The 18184-nt window shown below is 32.8% G+C and overlaps 1 protein-coding gene across 3 annotated transcripts in view; it reads right to left on the bottom strand.

The window, feature by feature from the left end:
* fus (fusilli) overlaps window positions 1-18184 on the bottom strand; it is a 72971-nt gene that overhangs the window by 41490 nt on the left and 13297 nt on the right. For all 3 annotated transcript variants that reach the window (XM_065359208.1, XM_065359210.1, XM_065359209.1), the window contains exon 2: window positions 17369-17645. In XM_065359208.1, the coding sequence (XP_065215280.1) occupies window positions 17369-17563 (195 nt within the window). In that variant the 5' untranslated portion in view covers window positions 17564-17645. The remainder of the gene's footprint in view (window positions 1-17368; window positions 17646-18184) is intronic.

Raw genomic sequence — 18184 nt, 5'->3', positions numbered from 1 at the left:
TTTTCTCTCATCTGTAAAAAATTTTGAAAAATCAAATTTGAGCCAAAAGGATATAAAAAAATCCAAATTCTGCCAAATTGAGACAAAAAGCTGGAATTTGGCAAGTAACTATTCCATTTTCGATCTACCAAATTGATTTACAGCGATTCGAGTGGTTTTTAACAGTTCTGGAGTCTCCAGGAAATTTTTGAAAATCACCTTTTTTCCTTTGGACAGATTTTAGAGCATTTTTGGCGAACTAGAACCGTTAAAAAAGGTGCTGAAGAACTCAGAACAACAGCCTCGCACCTCCAGTCTTTTTAAGGTTTAAAGTGAGGTGCATATCAAATTTCAGCTTTATACTCGTACATAGCTGGATTAGGTAGCATGATCTTGAAACTATTGCTGGGTCCCAAAATCACTCAAAATGACTTAAAACCATTTCGAAATCGTTTTAAAAGGTCAAAAATACATAGATTACATATACAAAATTTTGGCCAAAATATGATTTTAAAATATTCCTCAAAATTAGAGGGAATGAACATCAGTGTCTGAAAATTTGGCTCGTCAAGTATTTTTGCATGCTCTTTAGATTTAGCTCTGTTTGAACTTTGAAGTCGACATTGTTCCACCATTCCGGATACTTACTTCCTTCACGAAACAGTTTTTAAATTTTATCGCTCAAGATCAAGAATTACATTAGTACCACACTACTTCGTATCTCCTTATCAATAAAATTATGTCACGTCTCGAGTCAACGACCGATTAAATTTTCTAAGCCTACATAGTTGATGACTTTTAAGATTCAATAAAATGCTCTTTCGCCGTTTTCTAGGCGCTCTAAAAGTTCGCCATTACGAGAAAAAAACTTACGATATCATTTTGAGAAAAGGGCGAAAAAACGTCTTATTTTTCGTGATTGAGGCAGAAAAATCACGGCTTTGATTCCCCCCCCCCAATAACTTGAGTGCTCAAATACGAGTTCTTCTGCCTCGATGAAAAAAAATGACTTTCCAGAATCGTAAAAAAAATATCGCCTTCCTCGTTGAATCTTTTTTTCATTGCCGAATAACCCTTTTCAAGAAAATATCCGGATTCACGATGCACCTTTCGAAGTTTCGAATTCTTATAGGTGATTTTTTAATTTAAATTTTTTATCAGTGTAAATTAACCAGAGCAGGAGTGAAAGAGGAGAACAGAAAGGGAAAGTAATTAAGTCCACTTTCTATTTTAAAATATGCGCGAATTTTTTGTTTGCAGTATTCAAGAAAAAAGTCACTTCTTTCAAAAATCTGCAACTGGTTCGTTAATTTTGTAAGTAAAACAAAAGTGCAAGTTTTTCATTTCCTTCCCTTCTTAGCCCTCTCTCACCCAGCAACGTGATATGTCATTTAATCAACTTCAAAGCAACGGATCAAGGTAGATGTAAGAAGGTATTTTTTAGTGTATTTTTTTTTTTTAGAAAGAAATTAATCATCTACATATTACAAAAATAGAAACGTTAAAGTATAATACAGAATTAATGACCAAGTACCACCAAAGTACACGATATTTAGCGAGTTATCCACGGAGGCCGAAATACAAATTTAAAAAAAGGAAAAAAAGAAACCAGTTCCAACGTTCTAGGTAGGAACTTTATTATTCAACCTATATATCGTAGAATATTTCATATTTGCGAACGAAGGAACGAATGTAGAATGTAGGTAGGTATGATTATTCTCACACAGAAAGTAACCAGATTTTCTCAATCTAAAAAAATCGAAAGAAGTACGTCTACGTATGTTATGTACTTACATGCGTTTGTAATAGGTAATTATTTTTGATATTTTCCTTTACATAACCTTCATATGGTCGCTTCATACGTATCTTAATTTGTACACGAGCACGTAATATCCGTTTTATTAATTTCAGTAGGCTATGCTATCTAAAAATACGAGTAATATTACTGGCTTGTATATGGTACCAGAAGAAAGCAATGACTGCACTGAAAAACATTACCTTCGCAACGACTCGGCAATTCGTTCACAAAAATTAATTTCTACGCAATGATTACTCTATTTAGCCTTGCCTACTTCTACGGAAACCCATTTTCAAAGAATGAATGCGAAGAAGATGATACTCAACACTCTCAACAGTCAATGCGATTATCACGAATAGCATTTTGTGTCCGCATGCACGGTGATTCTTTTTCTTATTTATAAGTTTACTCGTAAGATAGGTAAGTAGACACTTACTACACTTCACATTAATTTTTATTTACCCATTTGCGGATAACCTTGCCATATTGCTAATCAAATAAAACCGTATTATTAAATCGAGTATTATCATTTAATGAATGTGCGAAAAATTTCACCCAAGATTCGACTCTGTTTTGAGCTTCTTAAAAATAATTGACTGCTCAAAACTCGAGGAGTGAGCACCCGGTTAAATCAACAAATTACGCGTATACTTTAGAAAAACATGAGAATTGAACTACGCAAATGAAAAATACGATCATAAAAAACTCACAATGCCTATCTACAGAAAATTTTCATCAATTTGAAATTCAAGGGACGGAAAGATGAAGAAATTTATTCCAAAAAAGTTTCCTACAACTTATCGTGTAAATAGTTACCTATTATTTTTTTGAGCTTCCTCCTTTTTACAGGCTCTTAAACAAAATGGAATTAAAAAGGTCTTGAGATACATTTCTCACTTTTTCATAGCATTTCAATAAAAAATGACTAGGGGGCTATGCCCCCTGGCCGCTTCGCGGCCCAACCCCCATGCGAGTTCCGAGGGCGAAACCCCCTAAATGCTAAGCATGAAATTAAAAAAAAAATAGTAATCCAAAAAACGCACTTGTCCTGTGAAAAAAAATTTGCAAAAAAAAATTGGAAAAGTAATTTCCTCTTCCTAAAAATTACCTAAAAATCTCGTTTTTTGCATAAAAAATATCAATGACTAAAATTTTTGAATTTTTCTACCTACACTCCTACAGCTTTTGAAATGGACATTATTTCTGAAGATTCCTTCATTTTGGTCTCTGAATTAAGAAAATTTTGTAGTAAATCGTTTGTGATTTTCCCTACCACTAAATCTTATCGATGCTTCTCCCCCACCCCCTTTAAAAATAGGGCTTTCAACTGAAGTATACGTTGCTTCCATTAAAAATGATTTTCGAATCCAAAATTCCACTTTTCTGGAATCAAAGCTCGAAACCACTGAAAGCTAAAGCTCATACGTAAGCATACTCCACCTGCAAACTTGCCCATTATTTTAGCGGTTAAAAATCAATACTTTGCCCAATAATAATAAAAAAATCGTGCTTTCCTTCATAAACAGTCAGTTTCGCTTTTCGCTTAAAATTGTAAAAATTCTCAGTGTTTTTTTTTTTTTACAAAAAATTCTCGGTTTTTTACAAAAATTTTCAAAAAGTTTTATTTTTTTCAAAAAAATTGTCCAAAAGTTTTCCCTATTGCTGAAAATTCTAGCTTTTTTGCAGTTGAAAAGTCACAATTTTCAACGTAAAATTGCCATAAGTTTCAAAGTGAAAAATCTCACTTTTTGGAATAAAATTCCGAAAAGGTGTACTTAATTTCTAATTCTAAAAAATTGTTCATTTTTACTAAAATTATCTAATTTTCAACTTTAAAATTTTTTTTCTTCAAAATTAACTAAAAACCAAGCTTGGGTAAGTATTTTGCCAGAAATTGCCAAAGTATCTTTTCTTGCCAATAGGTAATTCTCACCAAGTTCTTTTTGCTAAAATTGTCAAAATCCTGCTGTTTGTCAAAAATTGCAAGAAAATCCTCGCTTTTTAACGAAGTTTCTAAACATACAAATTTTTTTTTCTTCAAAATCAACTAAAAGCCAACGGTGGGTAAGTATTTTGCCAGAAATTGCCAAAGTATCTTTTTTTGCCAATAGGTAATTCTCATAAAGTTCTTTTTGCTAAAATTGTCAAAATCCTGCGTTTGCCAAAAATTGTAAAAAATCCTCGCTTTTTAACAAAGTTGCCAAACATACCTACTTGGTAGTTTTTTCAGAAAATTTCGAATTTTTTATTTTTATTTTTTAAATTGTTCAAAGATAGTTAGAAGGATTTACTATTGCCCCCTTTTTGGGCTTATATCGAGGTTAAGGTGGATATATGTATGAATGCTAAAATTGACATTAGCGACCCTAAAAACCCCTATTTCGATACCCACATTGAATTTTTCGAAATTGGACGTTTTGCACCGGGTTCATTTTGAAACTCTCTTTGGATGGTTCATTTCGAGGTTAAAGTAAGTTTGTTTTTTTTACACGGATTATGGCAGATTTTCGAGAATCTGGATTTTGGCAGATTTAAAATCCACCAGAATCTGTTAGGATAGTAGCTTTTGAAAATGGATTATGGATTTTACTTAAAGAGAGAAGACTTCTGATGTTTTGAAAGTTTGTGGTGGGGATCTAAAAAGTGTTTAAAAAAGAGATTCAAAAAACGTCCAAAAACCAGATTTTCGAGAATCCGTGTAAAAAAAACATACTTAGTGAATATATGAATGCTATTTCGAATTTTTCATTTTTTTTTGTTGTTTTTTCAAAAAATTTCGAATTTTTTGTTTTTTTAAAAAAATGTCCAAATGTCTCGCTTTTCTGCCAGAAACTCTCATGCAGAAAACCCCTTTTATTAAAATTGTCAGTCTCGTTTTATTTTTCCTAGAATTGCCTTTTTCATCAGAAATTGCAAAAATCCTTTCCTACTTTGCTGCCAAAAAATTGTCAAAAAGTCTCGATTTTTCGTCAAAAAGTTTTGAAATACATACTCGTAATTAGCTAAAGGTTATATTGAGAACCGATGATAAAATTTTTCAAACAATTATTTAAATAGGTAGGTACACAAAATCAAATAAAAAGGCCACATCTGCACTTTATTCAAAATTGCAATGTCAGAAATAATCGCGGGGGGTCAAAGTCGAAGGCACATATCTCGAGACTGATCCAACTTTAAGTACCTAAATCTGTCTTTGAAGTTTTCTATGGAGTAGGTGATTATGAGGCTCAAGATTGATAATTGGCTAAAATTTTAAAAATGTAACTTCTCGTCATGATTAACAGAAGACTGAAACCTACCATTTGAAATTTTTAAAAAATCAAGACCCTTTTCTAGTCTCTTTTTGGCAAACTAATTTTCAAATTTGACTCTCAACATCCCCCCCCCACCCCAACGGGCACAATGAGTCACAAATTTTGATCAAATCTCCTAATTACACATGATAAATCATTACTTAAATCGAGGTGTCTGCCTCTGCATGGATCTCAATTTTGGATTTACTACTTTGATAAATACTTGGCTGTGAAGCCTTAAGTTTTTGTTTATTATTTGATGATAAAGAAAATGCCTAGCAAATTAGAATATTCGGCCAAAGATCGAAAATAAAATTGTTCAAAAAAATGCATTTTTAATTTTTTGGGCTCAAAATTAATAATTTTGAATTCTAAATGCTTCATAACACATCTACATGTGATAAGGAACATTTTTAAAAAAAATTGAGCAAAATCGGTTCAGTAGGAGAGGCTGGCGGATTGTCACCAGATTTCACAAATTCTTTTAATATATATGATGATGATAAGATCATATGGTTCAAACTCAATAACAACTCTAGATTTATTGTCTTTCCCCAAAAACTGACACATTTCAACAACGTATAATTTCACTCTCTCTGAAATCTCAAAATTTTTCTCATTCCCTCTTCCAAAAATCTCTTAATTAGGCTAGACTTCTAGCTCTGAACAGTAATGACGTCAAATGTTAGCCTTCTATATTCAATGATCAGAAAATTTCGCCAAATTTTGATTTTGAGAAGTCACAAATATGTATCATACCAACCCACTTTATAAAAATTATTCACCATGTTTACACCACTAATATAACAATCATGATGACCAATTGAAATAATGTTAAATTTACTTGTCTGTGTTGTTAAAGTACATGCAACAAATTGTTTCATTTAATTCACACCACGGAAAATAATAGGTAGGTAAGTACACCCACCCACATTAAAATCATCGACCGATTATTTTAACACGTTTAAATGACCGCAAACGCAATGACGGCGTTTCAAGCGCGGTAATTAGGTACCCAGATAACAAATTATGACTATGTTGTCACCTTATTCGAGATAATTTTCCGATGGAAATTTTCCGACAACATTCCATAACTTTCCATACACAAAAACCTACCACTTTACCGCAAAACATTACTAATATTCGAATAAGGAGTAGATATATAAAAAAATCTTCAAAAAAACGTAAAGGCAAAGGCGCATCCTAAAAAATTTAAAGCGAAAGTACATATCTAAGTTTTAAGCTCTTAGAAGATGACAGGTTGGTGCACATCTGCACAAGTTGCATGAAAATACGTACGTATCCGTGTAGTACGTCTCTATGTACGCTACATATCAACAACAACAAAAAACAAATAAAAATAAGCCGTGAAATTGTTGGTTTTTGACTCGACGAATCCGGTTTTCGATGTTATTGGTTCATGTATACTGGTAGCGCAAATATCTTGTTTCACGATTTCGAGAGATTTGATACTGCAAGCAGCTATTCGCAATGTATTTCAACTTTGTCTGTTATCTCATACACGAGCGACTTACGAGTTTAGTAACCATCTCTGTATACTATACCCTACTCGTACCTAATATAATAAGTCATTCCTAAATTGGCCGTTCAACTTCGCAAGAATAATCGCCAGCATATTATACATAGATGTAATTCAGCCATACCTACCTAACGCTGATTAGACCTTTCCGTCCAGAAAAAAATCAAATCAATAAAGAAAGCAGATATAGGCAAACTGCCAATAGGTTTCAACAAGAAAATATCATCTGGTTCGCCGGTAAGATAGGAAGGTATCACTACGAGAAAGTCAACATCTTTCAAATTCTTGGCAACATTTAAAACCTACTTATACCAATTCAATTTGCAGAGAATTTCGTATCAAAATATCATTCGAATCTTTGATCAATTTCGATGGAAATTCCGAACAAATTTTCGTTTTAATGTAGCACCACTAATACTTACTTTGCAACATTTAAAAAAAAAATAATTTTTAACAGGCGAACCACTTTAGAATACTATACCTTAGCCTAACGAGACTTCTATATTTACCCTTATTTGAAGAACCACCTTACTGAGTTGAGCCTTATTCTAGGCTATAATCCTTCAAGCTGCACACGAAAGAAACAATCAACGAGTAGGTAGGTAGGTCTAGTTATACTCAAACTTTAAACTTGATCCACAAGTGAATGAATGTTTCTGGTCCCAACGAGATAGATTTATTTTTGAATTTTATTCATTGGAATCGGGTCTGAAGGTCAATTTCCAAAACTCAGTAAAATAGCATAATTTGCAAAAAAAAATAGAAGTCACAATTTTGGGTTTTGGGAGGCATCTTCTGTTGATCCGAACGAAACTTTGTCAATGTTGAGTACCTACTACCTACTCGAGGATCGGAATTCACCTAATATTCGATTTACCTATAAGAATTTCAAATGTGCCTAATCCGGAAATCAAAGGGGAAGGATAGGTACCTAAATTTCCAAATAACAAATTTTTGACTAAATTCTGGCATAATTTTTCAAAGGAAAAAAGAGTTTCATAAAAAATAATACTCAGCTACAATGCTACATTTTCAAAAGATTTTCTAACATTGGTTTCTGGAACAAAATTTCAAGGCAAACTAAAATGAAAAAGGCTCCTTGATACGTAAAATAGTTCACCTCTGATATTGAAAGCGATATAGGCTAAAGAAAGTTAAAGTTTATTCTATTTTTTTGTTTTTTTTTAATATACGAAGACACATGATGTACCTACCTTACCTACATGTATAAAGATAGCATAATGTGCCATTCACATGACCTGAATAATAATCGCACACATCACTAATGACGTTCTTGTCATTTAATCAAATCTTAAACTGTTTGATCGTACCTAACATAAAATTTAGTACGTCAAATTTCCGAACGCTATTATTCTACGAGTATCTATTCTTTTTCATGTCTAGAAAATTTATTTCCCCGTTGGCCCCCAGCAAATACGAGTATTTTACATGACAATACTGCTTTCAGTCAAGTTTCGCCAAAATGTTTCAAATAACAAACCTCGATGCCCAGCACAAAAAAGCTCGTTCGAAACTACTGTCGAGTGTCGATCAATATGAAGGGCACAAAATAAGTCTGAACAAATGTCAGCTTTTTATAAATATTTTGTACATTTTTTTCTCCAAAAAATTACTTAATCATCAAAGAAAAATATGATGAACTTCAGCTGATGGGGAAATAAGTTGGAATTCTTCAGAAATTGAAAAGAAAAACGCTAAGAGCTCCAGAACGTTTCTCAAGTGGAAAGTGTCTTCAATTGATCAAGAAGTTCAAAAATATGATATAAACCCAATTCCAGCAGCCTCAGGGCTCGTGCCCAATTTTTTGTCGAAAAAAAAAGGTTACTTTAGCAACCAAAAAAGTTTTAAAAAGTAAGCAAAATTGTTACAAGACGTGAGCGAAACAAAAAATGAATAAAAAAGCCCGACTTTCGATTCAAAATGTAAAAAAATGACTTTTAGACAATTACTGGCAAAAAATAGGTTTTACAAATTTTTAGCATCGCAATTTCTGAAAAAAAGCAAAATTTTGAAGCAATCTAAAAAATTGAGCTTTTTTTAGAATTTTTTGCAAAATAACGAAAATTTTTAGTACATAATTTTAAGCAAAAAAAATCAGAAGTTTTGGTAATTTCTGTCATTTTTAGAAAAAAAGGAAGATTTTTTAGTAATGTGGTAAAAATTAAGAATTTTTGTCAATTTTTGTTGAGAAGATGAGACTTTTGCAAATTTTTGGTAAAAAAGTGACTTTTTTTAGAAATGTTGACAACCAGCGAAACTTGGACAATTTTAGCAAAAAAATGAAGGCTTTTGGCATTTTTTGGCAACAAAACGAGATTTATGGGCAATTTTTGGAGAAAAGTGAGAAATTTAAAACGTTTTGCAAACAAGTGTTACGTATAGATATTCAAACATTTTGTTGGCTACCATGCTACCAAAGTGAGGAGTTACGGTGGAAGTAGCAGAAACGATGAAACTATCAACAATTTCAGTCAAAGGAAGGGCTTTACAGCCATGACTCTAAAAAGGAAGTGTAACTAGTTGGAAAAGAATAAAAAAATGAATTCTTTCGGATTATTCACTTGTTGATAGCCAAGTAATAACATTTTTTTCGAAAATCAGGATCAGCCATCGGTATTATTGACTCGAGTGGAAATGATAATATGAAAAATGAAAAGTGAAACAGAATTTTTTGGACGCCAAAAGTAACTGACTCATTATTTTACTGACTCGAACAAGTGGCAAGTTCACTATCCAATCTATTTACTTCATAACAATAGAAAGAAAATACCTGCTCAAGCCAGTAAAATGTCAGCATGTCAGCGATTCAAACTGGTTGGAAAACTTTACTGCAACCAACATATAAAAATACATCCTGAAAACGTATCGAAAACTGCAGTAACAATTTTACAACCAGAAAACCGCGCATTTTACCAATAAAGTCATTCAACTGAAATGACATACTTCTACACAGCCACAGCAGGCATCGTTATTTCAAAAACTAAAACTGAAAAAAAAATCGTCCTGGACATTACGCAGCGAAAATGCTAATAACTGTCACATTATTGTCACGGGATATGTATTCATAATGGAAAAAAATTGAGTATAATGAAGTAACGCCATAATTCTTGTTTAATTGTTGGTTTTGCGACGGTTCCTCGTTTAATTCTCATCGTTACAGGTTACAAGCATTACTTTTTTTAAAAAGAAAAACACACATACACATAGAACGAACTTACGGTGCTCAAAATTATTAAAAGAAGAAGAAGAAGGAGAAGGAGAAAAAGAAAAATCGACTCGAATACGAGTAGGTAGATATACTGAGCGTGCTTCGAGCATTACTAATTACCAACGTATTCAACCTTTTACCTTTCTGAAAGGTACATCGGTCGCAAAGCGCGACGCAGTGGACAAAATAACGCGTTTAATACGGTCACTTGGATTAATTATTCATAAAATTATTCATTAAAATTCAAACGATTTCCTTCATTTAGTCTTATTATATTCATTATTAATGGTATTTACGAGTATATAGCCATATCTCTAGTTGGCCCTGTGACTTTTCGAATTATGGTTCTCGTTTACGTACTCGCGTACATATACAATTACCTTTTTTTTCCACTTCATACATTTCCAATACGGTATGCGTTTTCCTGTATGACATCGTGGGGACATGAGTAAACGTCAGTAATGCGTACCTAGACCTACCGGTAATACAACCATGTACGCGTGTATTGTTATTTATCAAAGGAAGTATACGTCGTCTGATACAGAAAATACGTTTTTTATGAGCCCTCAATGCGATATTTCTTCGTAAAAGATAAACTGATACCGTAGTTCTACCTGACAAATGTCTATGACTCTACTTACACCATTTTAAGGACAACCTGATTTTACTTACGTACACCTTCTCTACGTACGAGTAACTGATATGAATTTAACCTTCAAAATTGACCAAAAATCGATTCATTTCAGTCGTCACGATATTTTTTGGAAATTTTATATCTTAAATACCTTGAGACATACGTAGATAGATATGTAATTACGAGTAGGTAGAAAGCTCTCTAACCTTTGAAAATAGAAAAAGATTTTAGATTTCAATGACCTTTTTATACCAATAAGTGCGAGTATAAAATCGTCCATGTCTCCATGTTTCAACTGAAAATAAATCCTTAATTTGTCCTTAAACCTACAGAAAGAAGAGTTTACGAAGTCAGATAGCATTCAACTTTAGCCACGAATAAGTATCTCATGATCTCATGAATAATGGAAACTTATATCAAAACAGGTTTCAAATCCAAAAAAGTTCACTGAATTTCTAAAAGTTCAAAGTCAATATTTCTCATTGAAAGTCCAACTCTGAAAATGGACTTCAAAGGGATCTAGAGCTACACTTCGAAATTTAGACGAAAAAATGCCATTATGAAAATATCCCTTTCCAAGGAGGAACTTTGAAGAGAAACGTTCCAAAATCTAAACTGAGCAACGCTACAGACCGATTAAAATCCAAACAAAATTATCATTTTAAAATTCCTTCGGTTCATCAAAATAAATATTGATAAAACATTCCAATTCGATTCATATTTTAAAGAATACTCCAATCCAACTGTACATCTACCTATAACCTAAACTGAGCATGTGCAATTGTGCATACCTTTACACAATTCGCCTAAAACTTATCTCGCCACGTTTACACAGCTACATTCTATTCTTCTCACGAAAATATTTTATTCAAATATTGAATACACACACAGACACAAATGGTACTGCACATAATAACCTTATTTTCTTTAAAGCGTACTTGAATTATTTTGCGAATTTCACCTTAACCTAGCACAGTAGGCTATAGAAGTAGGTACCTATTCGCCATTATTTACCCACATCGTTAAGATTCTGGTTTTTTATGGATAACATGGGATATTACTTACAATAAATGCATTCTTTATAAAGAAGCGACAAATTATAACGTTATTTTATTCGCGTGACGACAACAACGTATGTTTAAAGATCGTTAAAAAATTTTCCCGACAAAATGTAATTGTAATCATAAAATTTGTCAGTGTTACTCGTTTCGTAAACGTTTTCAAATTTGTACAACTTGTTTGCCTTGCTTTTCTCAGGCTATTAAGACGTATAATGAATAGCTTTGTAAAATTTTCTGGAAAGAAAAGAAGCAGTTTGAAATGAGCCGATGTGATATAGTTATATCGAATTCGATACACAAACATACATTAATGTTTCGACTTCTTATAACCAGTATCAAAATGTGTGAGAAGGGTGACATGCCATACTACAGTAAATTTCAAGGGCGGAGAAATTCAATTTTTCGTGTGTTTTGTGACAAATCACAAGTTATTGCGAAGTTTTAATGACAGATTATTTCATTAAAAGTGTTTCCAATAGAGTTTCAATTTTCAAAAAGTACGTGCTATTTTCCAAACAGGTAAACCAGCCAATTTTTCAAAGCTTTACTCGCAGTGTTTCAAGCATATGCGCAGAATAAATGCAAGTGTGTAGAAAATAATGGACCATATTATTATACAGAACGACTTCACAAGTCTTAGTAGATTCGTACCAACTACCAATAACGTTATTTCAATCGAAATTAAAAAAAAAAAAAACTGTTTAAAAATTACCGCTTGAGTAAATTTTTTCAAAAAATATGCCTTCTCAAACAAAATTTTCAAAATTTGCTGAAATGTTTAAAAACCTTTTGGGATGTTTTCAAGAATGTTGGTAGGTAGGTATTTTTGGATGGATCGCGAAAAAAAAATTGGCGGATAGTCGGATTTTGATTAAATTCAACAGTAACTTTCATTTTGAAGTTGGAAATCACCAAAAATTTTGTAGTTCCCGAGGTGCCCCTGTATGAAAGATTTGGACTTCCAAAGAGGGGGAATTTTCGAAAAAATCGTGATTTTTTTCGCTCTAGCCCCAACACAACCTGTTTTGAAAAAATCACCTAGTCGCAAATGAAAGTACGCTCAAAGCTGAAAAAGAATAATTTCAGATCTGATTCTACTACCGACCATACTCTTCATATTACCACGTACCTGTCAATTTTTGAAACCAAATCTCTTCTAAAGAAATAAAACAGGACTGAACCTTCAAATTACTTCAAGTATTTAAACCTCAGTAAAATAAGTACAAAAAATTGCCTGCAGTTCGAGAATTTTCCACAAATTTTTAAAGACAACCTCACAACCTGGAGTTGATTTTCCAATTCGTCAAAACCATTCATGAGCTGACAAAATTCAACGTCATGTGTAAACACTGTTCGTATGAAATTGCAAACAGAAACTCTGAAAATTTGCGATTCAAATCTCTCAGACACATAAATTAAAAAAAAACCGTAAGTACATCGCGATGCGAAACTCTATTCAAATTTAATTCATGAACAGATATGCGATCGCGTATGATTTCCACAGACATAAACGGTTCGGCATAAAACTTGATAATTACTCTTTAATATTTGCGTCAATAGAAATTTCAAAATATTCCTAAATGTACGTACGTCTTGAAATTTGTATGGCATGCAACTATATGCACGTTATTGGGTATTGAAATTAGAACAAAATAATATGGAAAAAAAAAGAGACACACTAACTTTTTAAAAAATCTACGAAAATCTCAACAATAGACATGAATTTGGGGTCTTAGTGTCTTTGTAATGAAAGGAGGGATATACCTGGAAAATAAAATTATCAAGTCGATCGATTTGTTTCTCAATTTCTACAGCATATGCCATATTTGCATTATTCATTTTTAAACAGTTAAATCAAGTCGTATCAAATAAATTCGATATTTTACCTACTTGATTTTTTAATACCGAGTAATAATATTATTGAATGCAGAAAAAATACTCGTTCATTCTTGATTCATTCGAAGGCAAAAATGATTAAAGCACCTATATTTTCAATTTTTCACCAACATCACGAAGACGAAAGTATGATTATTGTGTGAAACGAATACAACAATACACGTTGCATGTACCAGCATAAGTAGGTAGGTGAGGTATATGAAGGTAAGTATGTAACTTGCACTTGCACACGTACGTAGCTACGTACGTATAAGTAGGTATGTAACTCTTTTCTTCGGCGATTTCATCTTTATTATTCTTTCGGGAAGATTATTAACCAACGAAGGCAACATCAAACCACTCCCGATGACAGATTGATGAAAATCAAAAGATAACGCGTTTATTCGGGTACAAATACAATTACTTTAGAATATTTTATACACTTTTGATAATACAATCACCGCGAGTAGTTAATCCAAAGTATGTTGGGTTCGATGAACATTTTTCACTTTAAATATTCACATCGAGGTATAATTATCTTATTTATCTTTCCAAATCGAAAAACACTTCCTATAATCCGAATATACATGTACGAATGAATCTTCGTAGTTAGGTCTTCCAAGAAACAGGTATTAAGTCAGTATCATCGAAAGTAGGTACTAAAATATGATTTTTTTTCTGGTTAAACCCTCTCGAATAAGCAGTATTCAAACTACGAAATAACTAAAACTAAGTGGGAGGAAGTATTTTTTGAAAAAAAAGCTATTGATGAGGATAGAACAAAATTCGTTGCAAAAAAATTCAAATGAAATTGAATCATCTGGACAGTAAATTAGATATTTTTTCACTAAAATTGCTCATTTCGATTTCGTTTCAGTTTCAGTAGACGATCATTGGGCAATCTTCGCGGATTTAAATCGGTTTTAAGTATTTTCAAAAGATCAAGAATTAAGTAATATTATCTAACGAAATGAAGAATTTATCCAACTTTAACCTTCATAACCTTACCCAAGTGAGTCAGTAAAAGTTTTTCGGTTTCACGTCCGAATTCAAGGGCAGATCTGAGAATCCTATAGGAAAAAATTAAAGGAGCGCCATTTTTTTACAACATCAGACCAAATTTAAAAGTGCTGAGTATCATTTTTCGATTTTTGGTGAATTTTAAAAAATTTTAATTTGACGGGGAAAAAATAAAATTTGAATCAATTGCAGTAGAATGCTGAAGTTTGATTTAATTTTATTTTTAATCTTCCGAATCGACTGGCAGTGATTTAATCAAACCATTTTCAAATCCCAATAAGTAGATTTTTTCATTTTTCAAATTTTATAGAACAAAGACACACACTTACTCGAGTTCATAAGTTCTGAATTTCATTTTGACTCTTTTTACTCGAATGTTGATTTTTTCAAAATCTGAACATACAAAAATCCATTGCGGAGGCTTCAGAACTGCTAAAAACTACAACCAATTTATTGATTCGAAAGATCAAAACGGAATATGAACCACAACCTAATTTCACATTTCTATGCTGAATTCCCCTCCTCCCAACAAAAAATTGCAGGATTTGAACTTTTAAAAACTGATTTTGAAAATCTGTTCTCGAATCGATCTTGAAGGGTCCCAAAGACAGAACATCCAAATTTGTAGGTGCTGTATTCAATTTTGGAATTTTTGGAGCGATTTTCCCAAAACCGGAAACTTAAGTAATGCCTCAGAGAAATGCCAGAAATATTCAAATTTTCCTCGATTTAAAGCTAAATGACTGACCGTCCTTTGGGAATACCTAATTGGCAAAAATCTAATTCTAACATATGTAGCAGAAAAAAGCTCACGCTAAGGACTACTACGAAGTTTCATATTTTAGTAGTCATTTTCGCCTTCTTCTTTGAAAAATTGTCAATCAAAAAAATACAGTACCTAAGGGGAACCTTCTTTTTTTTTTTTTTTCAAAAAAATGAAATTTCTTTCCAAAACATTTGACTTTACGTTTTTAGAAAAGGAAAAAATTCATGTAATATTCGGAAAATTTCATGTTGCAATATTGCCAATAAGCTATTAATACGAATACAAATTTTTAACGGTCATTCAAAGTTGAATTCACTAGAACGAAAAATGAAAATTGAAAAAGCTTCTAATTTTATGCACCAAGTAACCCAAATCAGCAGACCAAAAAATATTCATTCCTAAATTTTTTAACGACTGCATTCAAACAGAAAACACTGAAATCTACCTGAATACCCATTTTCTTCACAAAACAATGAGAATAATAAGAATAACCCTCCCAGCTCTTAATTATGTAAGCATATTTTAATGGAAAAAATAATGAATTTATCTTCAAACACGTCAATGACGAATAATCATGGATGCACACATCGTGCGTATAGCGCATACCTACTCGCATGTTACCCCATTCAGGGAAAAATTTCGCAATACAACTAACGAAAAATGTAAAAATTATACACAAATATAGATCGTTATAAAATTCACATTTTTAAAGAATCAAAGAAAGTAAATACGTACATATAAATGAACCTATTAAAAAATTGCATATACGTACGGTTAATTAAAAATTCTAATTAGTGCGCTTACGTTTAATGTGATTAAGGTAGGTACATAGACTTTCGCGTTTAGTGGTTTGGATGGATATGTATTTTTTTTTTAAAACTCGTATAATTTACTAAATACACAGTCGGTGATTTTTCCAAGGAGTAGGTAATTAACTGGTGCCAGAAATATGGCACTTTGCGCGCTTACTAAAAAGTGAAACGTGTTTCTTTGAAGGAAATCTGGTAGTACATGTACGTATTAACTGGTTCGTTTACGTGGATTTGCATGTGCGTTATCTGGTTGAACCAATAAGACAGCTGGAATTACTATTTCATGCCCAATACAATTGCAGGGATCTGAATTATAGGCATCTATACTTTCTCGTACAACCCTATCGCCAGTACTTGCCAAGAACCGAAAAGTTTCGTAAATGGTAATAGCTAATTTTCAATCGCAATATGAATACGTTTACAAAGTACCATAAACCTGCCTAATATACTGGCATTTTGTACGACGACGAGTACATAGTAGATTACGGTTGTGTGGGCTGTCATAAGAATAGAGACATCGTCGAAAACACCAGGTGCTGTAAGAGTTTTTCCAAAGAAATCGAAATCCTACCGGCAGATGCGTTCGTCTCACTCGTCCTAGTTCCTTAGGGAAGTTGTGAGGTTGAAAAGGGTGATTGAGAAACCCATATTAGTACCGGCAAACAGCCGTTTGCCGTTTTGAAGAAAAGCGTTTTTATAATGCATCTCGTTATGTACAGTACATATAGGTAGGCTACGTAATATCTGGGGTGAAAAAAAAACATTTAACACCCCATTGGAGACGTGCTACTTTTTATGTGCTAAAATTAATGTCGCATGGTGTAGGTACGAAATTTATCAACGTAATTTGATCAATTTTAACGAAAATAAGGAAATTATTCTGATTGAAATCACAAAGATGAGCAGCCGGCCTAATTTTTTAATATGTAATTAAATCCAATGCTCAATCAACGAGAAAGACCTTCCTAATCAGGGTACTCAAAAATGTGAGTCGTCAATTTTAATAAATTAAATTGATCAACAATTCCGATCTGACCTGATCAGATCCGAACAGCCCCCCCCCTGATCCAAGTAGATCTGTTCAGACCTCATCAGACCCAATTTAATGAGACCATGATTGGATATAATCACTGGAATGTTATCGCACCGATCATGCGTCTATTTCACTTTAACAACCTACATTTTTAGCGAAAAATTTGCAGTAGGGTGCTCAAAATTTCTGAGCACGACCTATTCCTGGAACAATATCGATGCCAGTAATGAAGATAAAAGATACACTGACCCCTTAACCCTTTCTTCGCTAGAAAAGAGCATTTTGTTATGATACTATAAACAAAAAAATACCAAAACGAAAATCTTACCTTGTTCTGAGTCAGATCTATTATGACATATATTAATAGTACAATTTCCTCTTCATCAGAACCTAAAGACGCGCCCTGTAATCCAGCGGTGGCTACATAGAAGGCGCACATGTACGGTGTGCCCAGCATCTTAATGGCACTAAGCGTTGTTTCCTTGCGGTGTTTTATATTGTCACAGTTTAATGATTCTACCATTATGGTTCATAATGGTAAAAATGATATTGGTTATACAGGACGATTTCGGTCGCGATTCCCTCCACACCATTCGAACTCGATTCTGAAACAAATGAAAGAAAGAAAGGCAATTAGATCCTAGTTTCTATTTTCCCGAATAACATATTTGGAGCTTGGGGGGAGGGGGCTGGGGGACAAGAATGAGAAGAATTTCTAACAGATGAGATTTTTTTCTTCAAAATTATGCTTTTCACATCACATGAATGACACGTGTTAACGTATGTACTATACTTAGGAATAGGTACGCATCTGGTTAACACTGGGTAAAAACTAAATAAGTACATATAATCGATAACGAAACATCGTTCGCTCTTATCTATTCGAATGTATTTACTTCACTACTTGAGGGAACGATGGTACGATAGTTTGGTTAATGGCAGCATTGCTAATTTGCAAACAAATATTAGAATTCATATTTTCTGAAATTTGAAAGATACTCATCACTTGTACGGTCTATTCGTTGCGCAATATCAAGTTTTTCTTACCTTGAACCAACAAAAAATAACAAAAAATCTAGAAGAGTGGAATCTAGTGTAAAATAAAATGAAAGATACAAGAAATTATTCGGGAAAGCAAAACTAA

This window comes from Planococcus citri, chromosome 3 (genome assembly GCF_950023065.1).
Source record: "Planococcus citri chromosome 3, ihPlaCitr1.1, whole genome shotgun sequence".
NCBI lineage: Eukaryota > Metazoa > Arthropoda > Insecta > Hemiptera > Pseudococcidae > Planococcus > Planococcus citri.
The sequence above is the reverse complement of the archived record's forward strand: the minus strand, read 5'-3'. Positions and strand labels throughout refer to the sequence as shown.